Source organism: Amblyraja radiata, chromosome 37 (genome assembly GCF_010909765.2).
Source record: "Amblyraja radiata isolate CabotCenter1 chromosome 37, sAmbRad1.1.pri, whole genome shotgun sequence".
Taxonomy (NCBI): domain Eukaryota; kingdom Metazoa; phylum Chordata; class Chondrichthyes; order Rajiformes; family Rajidae; genus Amblyraja; species Amblyraja radiata.
The window spans coordinates 1,096,438-1,116,065 of NC_045992.1; the positions used below are offsets into that span (position 1 = coordinate 1,096,438).

The 19,628-nt window shown below is 46.7% G+C and overlaps 1 protein-coding gene across 1 annotated transcript; it reads left to right on the forward strand.

The window, feature by feature from the left end:
• The first annotated feature begins 4,473 nt into the window (after positions 1 to 4,473).
• Positions 4,474 to 19,628, forward strand: drgx (dorsal root ganglia homeobox). The gene is made up of 7 exons (XM_033012657.1): positions 4,474 to 4,842; positions 4,973 to 5,068; positions 6,368 to 6,468; positions 7,660 to 7,761; positions 10,257 to 10,429; positions 10,780 to 10,892; positions 17,876 to 19,628. The coding sequence occupies exons 2-7, from the start codon at positions 5,011 to 5,013 to the stop codon at positions 18,136 to 18,138; spliced, it is 810 nt and encodes a 269-aa protein (XP_032868548.1). The 5' UTR covers positions 4,474 to 4,842; positions 4,973 to 5,010; the 3' UTR covers positions 18,139 to 19,628.

The following is a 19,628-nucleotide window of genomic DNA, read 5'->3' on the forward strand; positions in this document are numbered from 1 at the left end:
TGTACACCGTCTCAATGATGTTCCCTAATCGTCCCCCTTATTGCGACAGTTATCATCTCTGGCGTTTGATTATTACAAAGTGTTTTTTTTTTCACAATCTATGTTTTTTTCTTGCTTTCCCCCCATCCTAACAGATCTAGACATTGAGCAAAAAGTAGAGACACGGGAACTGCAGATGCTGGGATCTTCAGCAACATACAAAGCGCTGGAGGAACTCAGTGGATCAGGTGGATGTGGGCAAAACTAGCAATATAAGTAGAACTGAATGTGTAACAAGGAACTGCAGATGCTGGTTTGTACAGAAGACAGACAAAAATGCTGGAGTAACTCAGTGGGCCAGGCCGCATCATTGGAGTGCAGGAATAGGTAACGTTTCAGGTCGAGACCCTACTTCACACTTGTCAGACATCTAAAATCAGTCTGTTCCTGCTCCCCCCCCCCCCCCCCCCCCCCCCATATCCTTCATTCCTTTGGCCTTAAGATTTAAATCTAAATCTCTCTTGAAAACATCCAGTGAATTGGCCTCCATTGCCTTCTGTGGCAGAGAATTCCACAGATTCACAACTCTCTGCGTGAAAAAGTGTTTCCTCAAGGAAGGGCGGGTGTGGACCGAGTGCCCCCACTGCCCCCTCTGCCCCCTCTGCGCCCACTGCCCCCACTACCCCCACTGCCCCCACCCCCCTCTCTGGGTGGGATGTGTGCCGGACAACAGGCAGGCAGGGGAGTCCCGCACAGTGACCGCGGGGCCGGGGAGAGCCCGCGCTCGCTGCCTTTTACATAATCCAGGATTTAAGAGAACGCCAAATCTATAAATCCATTCACTTTTAGTTTAACGGGAGAAAATCTGTTCACGGTCAGGCCACAGCCCGATAGAACATTTAAATCCGTGACCCAGAGTCATTTGTCCCCGCGCTTTGAACATATTTTTTAAGGTGCCATATTATGCAAGTTTATGCAGCTGATAATCTACAAATAATGTTTTAAAAATCCATAGAAAATCGAAAGCCGCGGCCAAAGATCACCATTAACTGCGGCAGAACGTTAATATAGTGTGTGCGACTGATGGCGAAGGCGCTGCGCATCTATTGCATAATTTATTATCAATAGACACATGTTTTCGAGAGAGTGTTATGTCAAGAGAGGGTTAGATTTAGCTCTTGGGATTCAAATAATCAAGGGATATGGGGGAGAAGCAGGAACGGGGAACTGATTTTGGATGATCAGCCATGAACATATTGAATGGCGGTGCTGGCTCGACGAGCCGAATGGCCTCCTCCTGCACCGAGTACTATGTTTCTATGTTTCTATAACGCGTGGGCAGAGGGCTGTGGTTACGGAGCGCGGTTAGGGCGGCACTAAATCACGGCCAGGCGCGGGTTCATTACTATTCCAAGACGCTGCTAACTTTCTCGGTGACAAAAGCAAGGGAGGATTTGTCTGCTGGAGGTAGTTAGTTGCTGATCCGTGAATTCGGCGCCAATTGACATCACGGGTCTTCAGGGCATCGACAATAAAGAGGTTACAGGATATGAAAGCCAATCACCTTGACTCATTTGCCGTTTACGTGAAGGAAATAAAAGTTGGAAACGGAAGCGAGATCTCGCCAACATGAAATTAATTCCCGCCGAGGTGATGGGTTGCTGAGGTGCTGACAACATAGAACAGTATGTGAACAGGCCCTTCGGCCCACAATATCCATGCCGACTAATCTCCTGTCCCTGCACATGATCCATATCCCTCCATTCTCTATCTATCTTCCACTATAATGTCTGCATTAACCCCCCCTCCCCGCGCCCCCCCCCCCAGGCAACGTCTTCCTCTCCCCACCCTCTGTGTAAACAACTTGTGCCGCACATCTTTAACTACGGATATCCCATCTAAAAACTCTTCCCTCTGACATTATCACCATGGGGGAAGCCTCTGGATATCCATCAGTCACCTGTCACGACTTTAAAGAAGGGTCTCGACCCGAAACGTCACCTATTCCTTCTCTCCAGAGATGCTGTCCGGCCCGCTGAGTTACTCCAGCATTCTGTGTCTATCTGTGACCTCTATCGGGTCTCCCCTCCACAGATGACGACCCGAGAACTCTTCGCTGCAGAATGACCCTTGCCTCATTCATGCGTTATACCCTTGGCGTCAAGAATTCCACCAAATCCTTCAGTGGCGATGTGTTAACCCGTGCCAGTTATCATTGTGGACCCAGTCTTGGAGTCGTGCTGAATTAGTCCCGGAGCTCAAACTATTGGGAACCGCGCACTGCCCCGGCGGACGGAGCCGTCATGACTGGCGGACCGGTGTCGAGGTAGCGTGAACCAGGTGAAGGTGCAGGAACAGGTGAACCAGGCCCGCCCCGAGTACGCCGATCCCATATACCCCTCCCCAGTCCCGAATACCCCCCCCCCCCCCCCACACACGGCCCATCCATCCTGCCCCTGACCACTCTCTCTCTCTCTCTCCCGCACCCTAACTCCATCCCCTCCACATACACCTGGCAACAACCCTGCCCCGTGGACATCAATCCTTCCCGCTCCGGGTACGTTAAACACCAGTCAAATACACCATCCCCGCCCCGTGAACAACCATCTCACGCGGGCCACTCCCCCACCCCCCAGCCCGTTATAGCAGCCCCGTCCCCCACCCCGAGAGCATCATCCCCCCCCCCCCCCAGCCCGTTATAGCAGCCATGTCCCCCACCCCGAGAGCATCATCATTATGATAATGACTCGCGAGCCTTCAAACAAAGCGGGCGGCCGAGAGAACAGTAGTCAACAGTTGTGTGACTCGACTGGCGGCTCACACACACACACACACACGCACACGCACACGCACACGCACACGCACACGCACACGCGCACGCGCACGCACACGCACGCACACACATACACACGCACACACACATACACACACAACACACACACACCCAAGCACACACGCACACGCGCGCACACACACACACACACACACACACACGCACACGCACACGCACGCACACACATACACACGCACGCACGCACACACACACACCCATACACACCCACACACACCCACACACCCATACACACACACACGCACGCACACACACGCACACACACCCATACACACACACACACACATACACACACAACACACACACACCCAAGCACACACGCACACACGCACACACACACACACACACACACACACACACACACACACACACACACACACACACACACACACACACACACACATTCTGCACAGGTCGTAAAGCAACTTTATATTCAGCGGTGCATAAATTAATTAGGCGCATTTAATAACTAAAATATCATTATATTCCCCCCTAATATCATAAAGGCTTGACGCTGGGGAAACGCTTAATAGTACAGGGGGCTCTAACAGGCGATTATCCCCGCGTAATGCTATTACAGAACCAATTATGCACCATTACACTTGTTTTTTTTTGCCGTTTATATGATTTAGCCCAATCCCGCGCCCCGACTTGAAATTTTCAGAGAGAGCTTAAAATGCAATTTGCAGGAGGCGGGACACCGCGCGGTGCCTGTTTCCGACTCTAATGCGTTGTAGAAATAATTTCATCGCGTCCCCTGCACATCATTTACTGGGAGTAGCGGCGTAAATCGATGTACCCCTTGCTGGGAACATCATGGCGATGTGGGGACACGGCAGCGAGCCTGTCACCGCCTCTTCTCACCAGCGGATCGCCCGCTCCAGTGGGTTATTGTGGGGTCAGCAGCAACTGCACATGTTGGCATTTTCACCAAGTGACTGATGAAGGTCCTCACGCCAAACGTCGCCTGTCCGTTCCTCTTCACAGATGCTGACAGAGTGCTGGGGGGCGATTTAGGAGGATGTTGCCAGGACTCGAGGGCCTGAGCTACAGGGGGAGGTTGAGCAGGCTAGGACTCTATTCCTTGGTGGAAAGGAAGTCAAGGGGTGATGTTATGGAGGTGTACAAAATCATGAGGGGAATAGATTGGGTGAATGCATAAAGACTTTAACCAGAGTAGGGGAATCAGGAACCAGGGGACATAGGGTTAAGGTGAGAGGGGAAAGATTTAATTGGAACTTTTGCACAGAGGGTGGTGGGAATAGGTTTAGGATGAGGTGTAGGTATATTCACAACAATTACAAGACATTTGGATAGATACGTGAATAGGAAAGGCTTAGAGGAATATGGGCCAGATGAAGTCAATGGGACTAGCTCAAATGGGGCAGGTTGGTGGGTATGGGCCGAAGGGCCTGTTTCCGTGTTGTGGGACTCTATGCCGGCTGTCCCGCTGAGTTTCTCCAGCACTTTGCTTTCTGAAGAAGGGTCTCGACCCGAAACGTCACCCATTCCTTCTCTCCAGAGATGCTGCCTGGCCCGCTGAGTTACTCCAGCATTTTGTGTCTATCTTCAGTGTAAACCAGCATCTGCAGTTCCTCCTGCACTTTGCTTGTTTTAATTGTATTGTGGGACTGGGCGGGAAGGGTTCCAGTTGCAGCGAAGGCGGGAGGAACGGGGACGGGGTCTATGTTTTCGGAGATGCGCGGCTGGCTAACGAAGGGCATTTAAGATATGTCTATTTTTTAAAGTCTTTTACAAATCTCAGGCGAACGTGCGCTGCTCAGAAATGACGTCCGGGACCACGTGTGCATTTTGGCAGTGCCCGCAGGACCTATCTAAGTTACTCACAGAAGACAATGCTGGAAATAATTAGATTAAGGCCAATTATGCGTGAGATTATAAAGGCAGCGCTGGCGCAGATAGATAGAGGCATCTGGTCAGTTACAGAGTGAGGACTGGCCCAGCTCGAGTCGCCGCCTCCGCCCTCAGTCATCGCCTTCGCTCCGACCCAGGTATCTGCCCCTTTGCCTCTGTTTCTCCGACTCACGCCACACCCGGAGCGGCTCCTCTCCGACCCGGACACGCAAACTTCAGTGTGAAATTTCATTTTGTCTTCTGTTTCTCTGTCTCTCTCTCTCTCAGATACTAAACCACTCTGCCCGGCGCGCTGTTGTCCCACGATGTTTTATTTCCACTGTCCGCCGCAGTTAGACGGGGAGTGTTGTCGAACTAATTCCTGTAAGTACATTTTTGCCGATTCTGCGACCCATCTCGATTCTGTAATTTGTAAATAATCTTCGCGCTGAAACAGGATCGTTCACATTAAACATATCAGTTGTCAAAAGCACAAGCTGCCTGGGAAATGTTATATAATATTGTGCTAGTTAAATCATGCTAATTCCCAGATCACGACGAAGACTCGTGTCCGCCGTTAAACAGTTTATTTATTTTTTATTCCGTTTGCACTCGGGCGATGTGAGGAAGCGCGTCGGGATATTTTTTTCACACTCTAATCTCAACTAACCTTCATCTAACTAAACAATAGTTCGCAGTATTGGTCTGCAGAAAGGTCTCGACCCGAAACGTCACCCGTTCCTTCTCTCCAGAGATGCTGCCTGTCCCGCTGAGTTACTCCAGCATTTTGTGTCTATCTTCGGTGTAATTTCAAATCAGTGTCTGCAGTTCCTTCTAACGAGTTACATAAATAACAATTATGAGAATGCTGACCGCGAGCTTCTCTCTAACTTACTCTGCATTCTTTCATTTTGCAATCTTTTAAAGGTTGGTGGTAAATTATGGATGTTTTACAGAATTATCGACGGGCTGTAGTGTAGAGGCCGCTGTCCATTGAAGGCGAGTGTCCGTGGGTGTTGGTACTATGTGTAGAAGCGAGCCACCTGCCTCTCTCTCCCCTCTGCGCCTTCCCTTTAGCCCCAGGGCACAACCGGGCCTCACCAGCCCAGATGGTCCGTGTCATACTTCCAATCAACGCTGTGAAATGTCGTCACGCTCCTCCTTCTGCCAAACGCGCCACATGAATCTTTTATGCTGTTTTGCAAACAAATTATAGACGGGTTGGGTGGGGAATACATTTATTGGAAGCCATCGCTTCTTGACCCAAACGCCGGGCTCGCAGTATCCGAGGGTCTATCACGAACCAGCGGCGAGAGGACAGTTATTTTTCGTTACCCCCAGCAATGTGGCCTCTCCCTGACAATTTAAAACACATTTTAGCACAACGGCACCACCCCCCCCCCCCAAATCTAATAAAACCAATGACATTTTTGGCCAAATGGGTCTCGACCCGAAACGCCACCCATTCCTTCTCTCCAGAGAAACTGCCTGTCCCGCTGAGTTACTCCAGCTTTTTGTGTCCACCTTCGGTTTAAACCAGCATCTGCATTTCTTTCCTACACATTTTTAAAAAGCTAATCTTACTCTATCACGGGTTAAATGGAGCCCCCCCCCCCCCTCTCTTTATTAACCCCAGTGTCCCTCTGTGTTTAACAGCCAGTCATGGTCTGTTTCTGTTCTCAGTGAGTTCCAACAGTTTTGGGGGCCACAGCGCGGGTGATTTCGATGACGGGTTCCTCCGGAGAAAGCAGCGCCGGAACAGGACGACGTTCACCCTGCAGCAGGTCGGTGTGGCCTCCATACACACACCAGCACCGTGTACCCCATCTATACATACACCAGCACCGTGTACCCCATCTATACATACACACAAGCACAGTGTACCCCATCTATACACACACAAGCACAGTGTACCCCATCCATACACACCCCAGCACAGTGTACCCCATCTATACATACACACACAAGCACAGTGTACCCCATCCATACACACCCCAGCACAGTGTACTCCATCTATACATACACACCCCAGCACCGTGTACCCCATCTATACATACACACCCCAGCACAGTGTACCCCATCCATACACACCCCAGCACAGTGTACCCTATCTATACATACACACCCCAGCACAGTGTACCCCATCTATACATACACACCCCAGCACCGTGTACCCCATCTATACATACACACACAAGCACAGTGTACCCCATCCATACACACCCCAGCACAGTGTACCCCATCTATACATACACACACCAACACAGTGTACCCCATCTATACATACACACACCACACAGTGTACCCCATCTATACACACATACACCAGCACAGTGTACCCCATCCGTACACATCCCAGCACAGTGTACCCCATCCATACACACCCCAGCAACGGTGTACCCCATCTATACACACACCAGCACAGTGTACCCCATCTATGCACACCCCAACACAGTGTACCCCATCCATACACACACACCCCAGCACAGTGTACCCCATCCATACACAGCATACGATAAAACTTCATACACACACGCGCGCACACACGCGCGCACACACGCGCGCACACACGCGCGCACACACGCGCGCACACACGCGCACACACACGCGCACACACACGCACACATAGAAAGATGATAAAAGTTTGTTTCAGATCCAATCTATTTTGGAATTGTTGCTAATTTCATCCGTCTCTCCCCCTCTCTCCATCTCTCCCCCTCTCTCTCCCTCTCTCCCTCACAGATACATAAACACGCACATATACACAAAACAGAGGTTTTGATCAATTTGAGAATAAAAACAACCGGATGAAACGATGCGATAGTTGGGGTAACCACCGGGCCGTTTACACAATGTGACAATCGCGACACTTTGGGAATACATTGACGGTCTAACGAGACGGATTGCGAACCGGGACCTGTGATTGTGTGGGAAGGTTTGTTTCTCTGAAGGTGCACTGTCTGCTTACATTGCAGCTAGAAGCGCTGGAAGCCGTGTTCGCTCAGACTCACTACCCCGACGTGTTCACCAGGGAGGAACTCGCAATGAAGATCAACCTGACCGAAGCCAGAGTCCAGGTAACGAGGCTTGGAAGGAGAGGCCGGCCTTTTTGATACCGTCAATGTAAAGTGCACATTTGGCCAGGAGATAAAAGAATGAAAGACTATCTGTCATTCATGAGATGCACTTTAATAACGTCAACATAATGTGGAATATTAAATTAGTTTGATTAATCGTTCATCTATAATTAACTAGTGATAATGTTCTACACTAATTTGTCCGTGTCTCTAAGGTACTAAATTACATCAATGCAGATCCATTTCCTTGGCTGGAAAGAAAAAAAAACTCCAAACTATCTCCTAAATTGTGAGCCCGAGATGATGTTCATTTTTCGCTGCGAGGTGCACGCGAAGTTATTGACAGATTCTCCTCCTCTGTGCAATCTAAACCCCGCTCCATGTGCAAGGATTATGTAAACACGGTGCATTTCAGATTGGCTGTAGCTAATATCTATGAGAGTAAGGTCATTGTACGAATTACGGTAGATTGTCTCTACGTCAGGATACTATCGTTTTAAACTCAATGAGTGCAGCGAGATAATGGAATTAGCTGTTCCAAATTAGAGACGGCAAACATATTATTCTTCCATAAACGGATTAAGGGAGCCTGCTTATTAAATCTGCACATGATTCCACGTTCGCTGGGACAGTATTATTATTTTTTCAATGGAATCCTATTTGAGGTGTTTTAAGCGGTTTCTCAGCGTCGGCCGCTCCCATAGAAACTGCAAATGGAGATAAATGTGGCAATTAGAGGCCATTGAAAACGGGCGGATCGCGACTTTGTGCCGGGGTGAGATAGCAAATGGGTGACAATTACTCTCCAAACCGGAGCGCCAGCTCCCCAATCCGCACTTTATTTCGTCGACACAAAAGGGAGGGGCGCGGGGGGGGGGGCAGGAAAACAAAGGCAATATAATAGGCTGGGTGGAATGTGGAGGCCACTAAAATATGATTAATGCGTTAGAAAGCCCAGCCTTAATCGAAGCTGATGTTGTCAAACAATCGCTAAATAGGATATAAACGACTTCATCATGCATGCTACTCCGCAGCAGACTGTCAGTGGAAAGTCATTAAAATATGATAATGAAAAATTGCTCAATTAAATGTTGTTATAGCCAACGACCTTCATTCAATTATGATGCAAGAAGTTGTCTGCATCTGGTCCGCACTTAGCTGACCCAAGTTTACACGATTATAGACTCATTAATATCTCACCGAAAGTAACTCCAATTGAAATCTCGCGCGCACAATAGATGATGGGCTGGGGTCCGGCCAGCGGCCGCCGACACAATCAGCCCCCAAATACTCACTAGAGTCAGATATCTGAGCGATAAACATTGCGCTTTGAACGAACGATTTTTATTACCTTTCAGAAACGATGAAAGGGAAACTGTTGGGGCTTTTATCTAGAGTAGTGGTTTGATGTGAGGCTGCTGTGTGGGTGACAGACACAAAATGCTGGAGAAACTCAGCGGGACAGGCAGCATCTCTGGAGAGAAGGAATGGGTGGCGTTTCGGGTCGAGACCCTTCTTCAGTGGTTAGTGAGTGGGGTGGGTCCGTGTTGATGGAATCATAGGCTGCTGAGTTTAAAGAGTCGCTGCCCCACAGCTCCAGAGACCCGGGTTCAACCCTGACCACGGCTGCTGTCTGTACAGAGTTTGTACATGCTTCTCCGGGGGCTCTGGTTTCCTCCCACGCTCCAAACAGGTGCGGGTTTGTAGGTTAATTGGCTTCGCTAAAATAGTAAAATTGTCGCCAGTGTGTAGGATTGTGTTAGTGAAGAGGGATCGCTGGTCGGTGGGGCGAAGGGCCTGTTTCCCCGCTGTATCTCCCAACATTCAACGAAGTTATGCTGGAACACGGTGCCGCAGTGGGGGTTAGCGGGACTTAGATGTGAACGAAACGTCTGTCACCCACTTGGTCAAAAGGGAGCCAGCTGTGAATGCTGGAGGCTTGGGCTCGAACTTGCCACCTTGACATGGAACATGGAACATGGCATGACCAGGCCCTTCGGCCCACTCTGTCTGGGTATTAGATCGTTTCCTTTATGTTATTTAAAGTTATGCCAAGAGGGAGGTGAGCCTGGATGTTGGGGGTGTCCGCTGTAAGTGTATCAACCATCCATACTGTCCTAAATTAAACCGTTGTCAGCGCCATAGTGCTGGCTATTAGGACACAGAACGGGTACTTCTCACAATGTCTGTGCCGAACTTAATGCCCAAACTATCTCTTATCTACCTGTACTTACTCATATCGCTCCATTCCTTGAATATCCACGTGCTTATCCAAAAATCTCTTAAACACCACTGTCGTATGTGCCTCCACCACCACCTCCGGCAGTGGGTGTCGCGGGCATCCACCACCTCTCTGTGTAAAAAACACCCCCCCCCCCACCTTAAAGCTGTGTCCTGTCGTATTTGACTGCCCCATCCTGTGAGCAAGGTTCTGACTGTCTCCCCGTGTCTCACTCAGCCTCTCATCATGTCCAATACTTCTCTCCACTTGGCAGGTGTGGTTCCAGAACCGGAGGGCCAAATGGCGGAAAACGGAGAGAGGGAGCGCGGAGCAGGAGACGGGCAAGGAGGCCGTGGGACAGGGGTCGCCGCCCATGAGGAACCTCAGCTCTCCGTCGCAAATGGATCAAAGCAGGAATAAGAAAGACGCGCTGGAAATGCCACAGAAGTAAGAGCGAACTCTGCATCCACCTGTTCTGCCTTCGGTTTATTTATTGCCACGTGTGCAGTGAAAAGCTTTTTGTTGCTTGTCCTAACCAGTCAGCGGAAAGACGAGCCATTTACAGTGTACAGATACATGACAAGGGAAGAACGTTTAGTGCAAGGTAAAGTCCGATCAAGGATAGTCCAAGGGCCATCAATGAGGTAGATAGTAGTTCAGCGCCGCTCTCTGGTTGTGGTAGCCTCGGATGGTTCCGTTGCCTGATAACAGCCGAGAGGAAACTAAGTGCAAGTTGGTTGCGTTAGAGACGTGTATATGTGATTTGTGAGGTTGACTATACGCTCGCTTTCTTCCAGCCTCAACAGGGCCGTGGGATCAGCGGGACCTTTCTTCCCTTCCTGCCTGCCCAGCACACTCCTCAACACCGCTACGTACGCACAGGCTTTAACACAAGTGGCAACGTTGAAAGGTAAGACACCCGCTGCCTCTCCTCACCTCACCTCACCTCCTCCCGAGGGAGGGCGGGGAGAATTCTGATCGCGGTGAAATTGTAATTCTGACAATTGATACAAGGTTTAGGAACGGAGTGAGACATAAGGACTGGATTTAGCGGAGAAACCCGCGCTAGTCCGCCCGTCAAAATGTGCCGCGAGACACTGCAGATGCTGATTTACACCGAATATAGACACAACGTGCTGGAGTAACTCGGCGGGTCACGCGGCATCTCTGGAGAAAGGGTTCGTGTCGAGGCCGTTGTCCAGAGTGGTCAAGTCAGTCTGTCCGGTCTGTCTGTCCACACATGCTGCCCGCGTCGCGGACTTCCTCCAGCGACTTGTCTTTTGTCCAGTGCAGGTACTGATGGTCAGGTGAGAGGCGGCACTCACTCCTCTGCCAGGCATGTCCCGGCAGCATTGGTGGGCTGGCTGGCAGGCTGGACACGCCAGTGTCAGTCCCACCCGGCCGGAGAAAGGAGCAGATGTACCCGGGCGGAGAGTATGGCCTCCCGGGACTTGTTCCTGCACATTCACACAAATGCTGGAGTAACTCAGCGGGACAGGCAGCATCTCTGGGGAGAAGGAATGGGTGACGTTTTGGGTCTGAAGACGGGTCTCGAACTGAAACGTCACCCATTCCTTCTCTCCACAGATGCTGCCTGTCCTTCGATGCAAACCAGCATCTGCGGTTCCTTCCTCCACATCTACGACCGCCCCGCTGTTTAATCCCACTCAACGTCTGAACCCCAACCACTTCCCACGAGGAGAATCTTTAATTCGATTTGTATTAAGTAATTGGAGGTTTTGCGATCTGCAGCGTCAGACGGAGATGGTTGTAACTGACGGTGTGATGTGCCGCGGGTGGAATGTCTCTCGTTATTGCATCTATCAATGGGAATGCGTCCGAATAATTTAGCAAAGAGCAGAAAGTGGAATCCGGTACGGGCGGGAGTTGGCAGAAGGGAGTGAGTGAGAGCGCGGGGTGAACGAGAGATTACACAGTCCCGGGCCAAGCGATGCTTCGTGTAACTCGCGCTGCGGCGTTGAACGTGTCCTGACCAGGTCCCACACACCTGTGGTAGCGGCTGAGATCCACTCTCCCCATCTCGGCTGCTGTTCCCCCGCTGGAGAAGGGTCTCGACCCGAAACGTCACCCACTCCTTCTCTCCAGAGATGCTGCCTGTCCCGCTGAGCTACTCCAGCTTTCTATCTACGGTTTAAACCAGCATCTCCAGTTCCTTCTTATTCACCCCCCCCAACCAACCTCCCCACCCCCCCCCCCCCCCCCCCCAACCACCTCCCCACCCCCCCCCCCCCCCCCCCCCCAACCCCCAGATACATCACATCTCCCAATCGCCGAGTCGCTGCCGATAAACCGATATGCATACCAGTGGTGGCGGTGACACTAACTCCGGCGCGGCGCTAGTTCACACGTGTCGTTGCTGTTTTTTACCCAGCTGTGATTTTTAAACAAATATTGGACGCGGTTCGGAATCGAGTTAAGATCGGCTACGACCTGTTCTTCACCTGGGAATGTTGGCACCGGGAATAATGGATCGGTCGTGTACGAAGGAACTGCAGATGCTGGTTTACACCGAATAAAGACACAAAAAGCTGGAGTAACTCAGCGGGACAGGCAGCATCTCTGGAGAGAAGGAATGGGTGACGTTTCGGGTCGAGGCTGAAGAATGGTCTGTCACCCATTCCTTCTCCCCAGAGATGCTGCCTGTCCCGCTGACTTACTCCAGCGTCCCGTGCCTGTCTTCGCATTCTCTAATTTGACAAGACCGTTGAAAACTAGATTATAGTCTGTAGTTAACCCTTCATGCAACAGTCACTTTCAATAACTAGTTAGTTTAGTTTATTGTCACGTGTACTGAGCTACAGTGAAAAGCTTTTGTTTGCTGTTGCAATGGAAAGACTACATGATTCACCAGGCCGTCCACAGCGAATAGATACAGGATAAAGGGAATAACGTTCAGTGCAAAATAAAGTCCGATTCACGAGAATGCGTTTTGAAATGAATTTTACTCAGATGCAAGCTGAGGAATGGGATAATTGTCAGCTGTTAATTGGATAATAATAATAAAATGTCCTGATTTTGTCCAATTAACAGCTGACAATTATCCCATTCCTTAGTTTGCATCTGAGTAAAATTCATTTCAAAACGCATTTATGGTTTACGATTATTTAAATGGTAAATGTAGCTTCAGAAGCATTTTCTTTTTGCATGTTAAAACCCACCTGAGAACCACGGAAGATTTTGCAATTTTAATGATGGATTTTTCACTTTTAAAACTTTTTATATAACAAATTAATAAAGATAAAACATAATGCCTTACTTTTGATGAAATGCAGTGAGCAAACGCGATAATTCCCGATATTTTCAATCTTTATATCTGCACGGCCAATGTTTGCTAACCACTTCCGCTGTTGTTGCCCCTTCAGCTCCCTCTTGTCTTTACCTTCGTTTTTCTTTATCTTCTGGACACTAAAGTAAGATAACTGTGTCTCACGGTCACCCCGACTGGCACAGTTATTTACAGCTCAAAAACGGGCAGTTTTCGCGGTTTTTAACGGGTTTGAAAGTACGCGTTTCCAGCATCAATAACATGTACCGGAAGTGACGTTTGTACCCCAGTTAAATTTTGCGTCCACGTGGGTGAGGAACTATGATCCAGTGTCCTTTCGTGAAATCACCCTATATATCACCGTATATATCACTGTATACATCACTGTATACATCACTGTATACATCACCGTATACATCACCGTATACATCACTGTATACATCACTGTATACATCACTGTATACATCACTGTATATATCACTGCATACACCACTGTATACACCACTGTATACATCACTGTATACACCACCGTATACATCACCGTATACATCACTGTATACACCACCGTATACATCACCGTATACATCACCGTATACATCACTGTATACATCACTGTATATATCACTGTATACATCACTGTATACACCACTGTATACATCACTGTATACATCACCGTATACATCACCGTATACATCACTGTATACATCACTGTATACATCACCGTATACATCACCGTATACATCACTGTATACATCACTGTATACATCACTGTATACACCACTGTATACATCACTGTATACATCACCGTATACATCACCGTATACATCACCGTATACATCACCGTATACATCACTGTATACACCACTGTATACACCACTGTATACATCACTGTATACATCACCGTATACATCACCGTATACATCACTGTATACATCACTGTATACATCACCGTATACATCACCGTATACATCACTGTATACACCACTGTATATATCACTGTATATATCTCTCTATATATCAAATGTTGGAGAAAGAGAACAATTTGAAACAGGTTAATTAATGATTGTATTTTAAAGGCTGATCAAACAATAGTTATGGACAATAGACATAAATAATCAGCATACTTATTTATTTTCTATTGCAGTATTAGAACAGAGCTGCGGGTATTAACTGGTACAGAGTGAACCAAGCCGCGATGTATTTTCACTCTTGGTTTAGGTTAGATGTTGGCTTCGAGACTGCTGGCCGTGACGTGATTCTAGTGCGGAGATGTAGTGCAGACCCCCAGTCTAGTGCAGTCTATTGTAGTGCAGACCCCCAGCTTTAAACTTGACGAAACTAGGACCAGATCTGTAAAGCAGCCGCACATGTGGCGCTGGGGGAATGATGGCATGTGGAGATACACGTGTTTGCCATAACCATGGCATTATTCCCCCAGTTACCGCAGCAGCTAGCGAACACCACAGTTGAGGACTACACAATCCACACGCCTCCATGACCACAGTTAGTCGCTGAGGATTTTCGAAGCACGTTTCCCGCCAGATAACCCAACAGGTTGATCAAGTCTTCAGGTGTTTAACGCGAGCCAGACTTGGTAGGGTCGAAGTCCGAAACAATCTCCAATTATCCAAATGTCTGAATGCCATTTGTGATCATTGGTTAAATTCACACACTGGTCTCCGAGCAAATGTTGAGAGATCTCAGCCGTGATTCATACATCAGTTTGTATAAAGAGTGTGTGAATTTAACCAATTATTGGTTAACTTTGCACAATGGATTCTGAACAAAAGTTGAGAAGTTATAGAGTATTTTAGACATCAGTTTCATACAAATTGCTGTTTTCTGGGAGGCTGGCAATTTTGTTGTGAAATTGAACGGATGTTCTATACGACTGTGATATCTCCAGCACACAGTCCAAACATGGGTTAGGTGGACATCAGTTGTGAAAGGTCCACACGTGTTCTTCCAGCATTGTGAGACCAGGCCTGTTGATTAACCCCGGGGATCTCAATGGAAGGGGAGGTTTCATGCCGCTGCCGGGGACTCACGTGGGTCGGCCGCCGCTCCAGAATACAGAGCAAACGGATGGGAGTGGACTATGAAAATTGCACTGAATCTGGCCACTCTTGTATCCGATACGATATGATACAACTTGGAGGGAAATTGGTCTGCCAACAGTCAACAGATGCAGTTACATGTGCATTATAGTTACAATGAAACTTACAGTGAGTGACCAGGTATTGCATGCACTGGACAATTTCTATGCATTTTGTACTAATCGGGGACTGTGCTTGGATATGTCAATACTTTACTGAACCCTATGCAAAAAAAGGACAGTAACTTCACTGTACATGTGATGATAAAGAACCATCTAACCATAGATGTTCCCTTGTACAGTTAAAGGAGGTAGGGCCAAGGATGTGCTGCTGATATTTGATCACCTGTGTCAATTGCGATGGAACATTTAAAGTCAATCCTGTACAAACACAAAACTCTCTTGATCTCAGCGTATTTTAAACAACTTTTGGAATTTTGAATTGAAATCTCAGCCTTACTACATTTCTTGTTATAAAATGCAAGATTAAATTTCGATCCAATTCCAGATTTCTCTCAAACCTAACCATTTGCATCCATTTAGGTTTGCGCTTCAGTCTTTAAGTACAACAGTATTGATGAACTGAAGCTAGTCCCACTTTGCCACGAGACAAAGGATTATATGCAATTAGCGGTAGATTGGCCAGACTCATTACACAGTGGGAACAAATTCAATTTTGAGGAAGCTGATCTTCAATCCATTAATTGTCAATATAAATCATGATAACTAATAATGTTTAGAATGCACATCTTGATGTTGTAGGTGGGTTTTATTCCCAGTCTGGTAATATTATGACTTTTCTTCCCTTATCTTTGGGAAATATTAAACATAATCTAGTGCAACAGGAGAACGAGTGGTCCACAGAGCAAACATGAATTAATTACCATCCCTGGACGGTACAGATTTTAGTTTTGAATGTGTGCACGTCTACTATTTATTAGCACATGCTGACTCATACTGCCAAGCTTGGTGCGTCCACACTGGTCTAACCAGATCACGCTCCCTGTAGCCCAAGTCATCTAGTTCTACCTTTGTTCAGATATCTTCTTCTTCTTGTGTATGGCGTGCACAGCCTAAAGTTGTACGACAACGTGTCCTATTTGATCTTATTTGATTGTGCACGCCAGGTTGATTGCATTCGTCGAAACAGGGCGGACCACGCGAAGGTTGCAACCTCCCACCCCGTTCAGATATGATACTTGCAGATCCGTTGTGTTTCTTTTACACTATTCCTTCATGGGTACTTAACAATTCTATGGGTGACCACTGTTTGACGTAAATGTGAATGAATGACAGAATTTGCGGAGGTTTTTGTGGTCTGCGGCCATATGATTTGACACCAGGAAGTCCACAAAGTGGGAAAAGCTCGGACATTATGGCATTTAACTTGCACACAATAATCACAATTTTGCACAACGAAGTTATGTGTTTGTAGATTATTCAGAAAGATACTTGAACATTTTGTGATTTTTTAATGAAAAAAAGATAGACACAAAAATCTGGAGTAACTCAGTAGGTCAGACAGCATCTCTGGAGAAAAGGAATATGTGACTTTTCGGGTTGTGACCTTTCTTCAGCTTTTTGTGTCTATCTTCGGTTTAACCCAGTATCTGCAGTTCATTCCTGCACACGTAGATATTGCTGTATGAATTGTTTGAAAGGGAATGGCTTTACCCGGATGCACCAATACATCTTAATTTCTATTTTAGTTGGCTAGTTAAAAATATTTTGTTACATGGTCTAAGAAGCGTTTCGGGCGGAAACGTTGCCTATTTCCTTCGCTCCATAGATGCTGCCGCACCCGCTGAGTTTCTCCAGCAATGTTGTCTACCTTTGAACCAAATGCAGAAATGCAAGCTATTATTGCCCAGAATGCTCATTGTTCCCAGATATGGGGGTATCCTTCACCAGTTAGATGTGAAAGTGCGGTAACTAGGATCTTGTAGATAGTTTGAGGTGTTGCTGAATCTCCTTCCCATGAGGTTCTACTCGGGAGATTGACAATTATTTAGAGTAACAAACAAATAGCGATTCTTTCAATTATTTCAAGACGTGAAATAACATCTGTTTTAATTCTACCAAACCATGCACTTTACATGTTTTTTTGTAAACCTACCTCTGCAGTTCCTTGTATGCACACCCCTCTGATCTAAGTTATCTTTGGGTGACAAATATAATTAGAAACATTGAGTTGTCAAATGGCCTGTTATTGCCGAACATGGAAAGTGCTTTTCCAACTCAAATAAATTGCAATCTAAATTACTCAATAGTGCATTCTTTTCAAGTGCCAATATGTTTTAGCCGACCACATCATTGAGTAAATGTTAAACTTTGCAGAATGAAACATTTCAATTGCAAAGGATCATTACTATGGCGCTTGTATTTTGCCTGAAGAAGGGTCCTGACCCGAAACGTCACCTATCCACGTTCTCCACAGATGCTGCCTGACCCACTGAGCTACTCCAGTACTTTGTGTCTTTTTTCCTTACTCTGGTGCTTGTGTTTGTTTTAGGAAACTCCCTGTGCTCCTGCTGTGTGCCGGATCCGATGGGTATGTCCTTTTTGCCACTATACGGATGCCAGAATAATCGGACGGCCAGCGTGGCGGCTCTGCGGATGAAAGCGCGTGAACACTCTGAGGCCGTTCTCCAGTCTGCCAACCTGCTGCCAGCGCCCACCAGCAGCCCCGCGGTTGGAACAAAGGCTCCCTTGGACACAGACCAGGAGAAGGCAAGCCACGCCAAAGAGAAGCTTGAGGGCGAAAGGAATCTATGAGCAGAAGAACCCAACCCTGATTGTAGAGACAACACTTGAGATCACTTTATGACTTCCTTGAGAATATCCTCAGAGCTCTGACATGCCGGGTCCACACTCTGATCACACATGACTCTATCTGTATAAAAGCTAAGATGTTCCAACCTGAGTCAAAGCCAAAAGATGTAAATAGATGGATTCTGGATTTTTGCAGCAAAAATAATTGCCTGCCTTTGTTTCTTATAACCGTGTTCATCCCACTCATGGATTTAATGGGAAGGCAGACACGTGCTAGAATTGGCATGGTTGGGATGAAGGTCAGAGAGAACCTCCTCAGAACACATGCAATGTTAACTATTCTCAGCTCACCATGCAGGGTGGAAATTGCAGTAAAAAGCAGGTAAGCATTTGTAGACCAAATGTGAAAGCATTCAGTAACTGCAGCTTTCTAATACGTGTGCTGACACAAGTCCGTTGCTCTGCAAGAAGTGACTTTTAGTCCGCAATAAAGCTCCACGCTTTGAGGTTACTGGTGTAGTAGATTTCTATTAAGTGGATAAACCGTTAACAGGAATTCATTTAAAATATTAATAGCACAATTTCTGGTATAGGATATTCTGCTGCAACAGGATTTATGATTTTAATTTATGCTGTTAATTTTAACTTGGAGTTCTGATGAAATATGAATGTTGTAAGTGACTGAGAACATGTATTGTGGATTGTAAATACCATTCAAATGTGTGATTTTTAGGAAGAAGAGAAACTGCATTTAGTTAATGGGAAACACATGTGATCGAGCAAAATGTAAAAAAAAACCGACATTGAGAAAAATATCTTCATTATTGCTGCTTTATTTTCAAAATAATTCATAAATGTCGTGTTTTACTAAGAACAATGGTCTGATCTGTAAATTCTGGAGCAATATGCCACAGTGATTTTATTTAAATAGCCGCTGCCTGAGATTAATTGTCACATCCAGGGATAAACAATGCATCCCGATCTTTCATTATCAACTTCACACTTCTTCTTTCGAAAATATGATTAACTTGAAAAAACACTGAACTTTATGTGATCTAGGTTCTTGCAAACCCAACTTTCAAATGTAATTGTTTGATTAAATTTGTGTTTCCTGCAGAAAAGTACATAAATAAATGACTGTTGAACAAATTAAGAATACTTAACAGCATTGCATCCGAAAAGTAGTTACACTGATTAAATTTTCTGTCCTTGAGGATTTTCAGGAAATTACTTTTAATCGCCAATAACACAATTAAGTAAACTACACGCACATTAGCATGAATAATTGATAAGAAATTATGTATTACCACGAAGTACTGATTTAATAATTCATGAAGCGACACAAGTGACTATTGCCACACTAGATAACGTGGAATTCTTGTTTGATGCTTGAGGCAAAGTGCAGTTACAGAGGGCGGAAGCTTGTTGTTTATGATGCATGGTTTAACCTCTTTGTTTAAAAAAATAATAATTAATAAAGATTAAAAGCAATA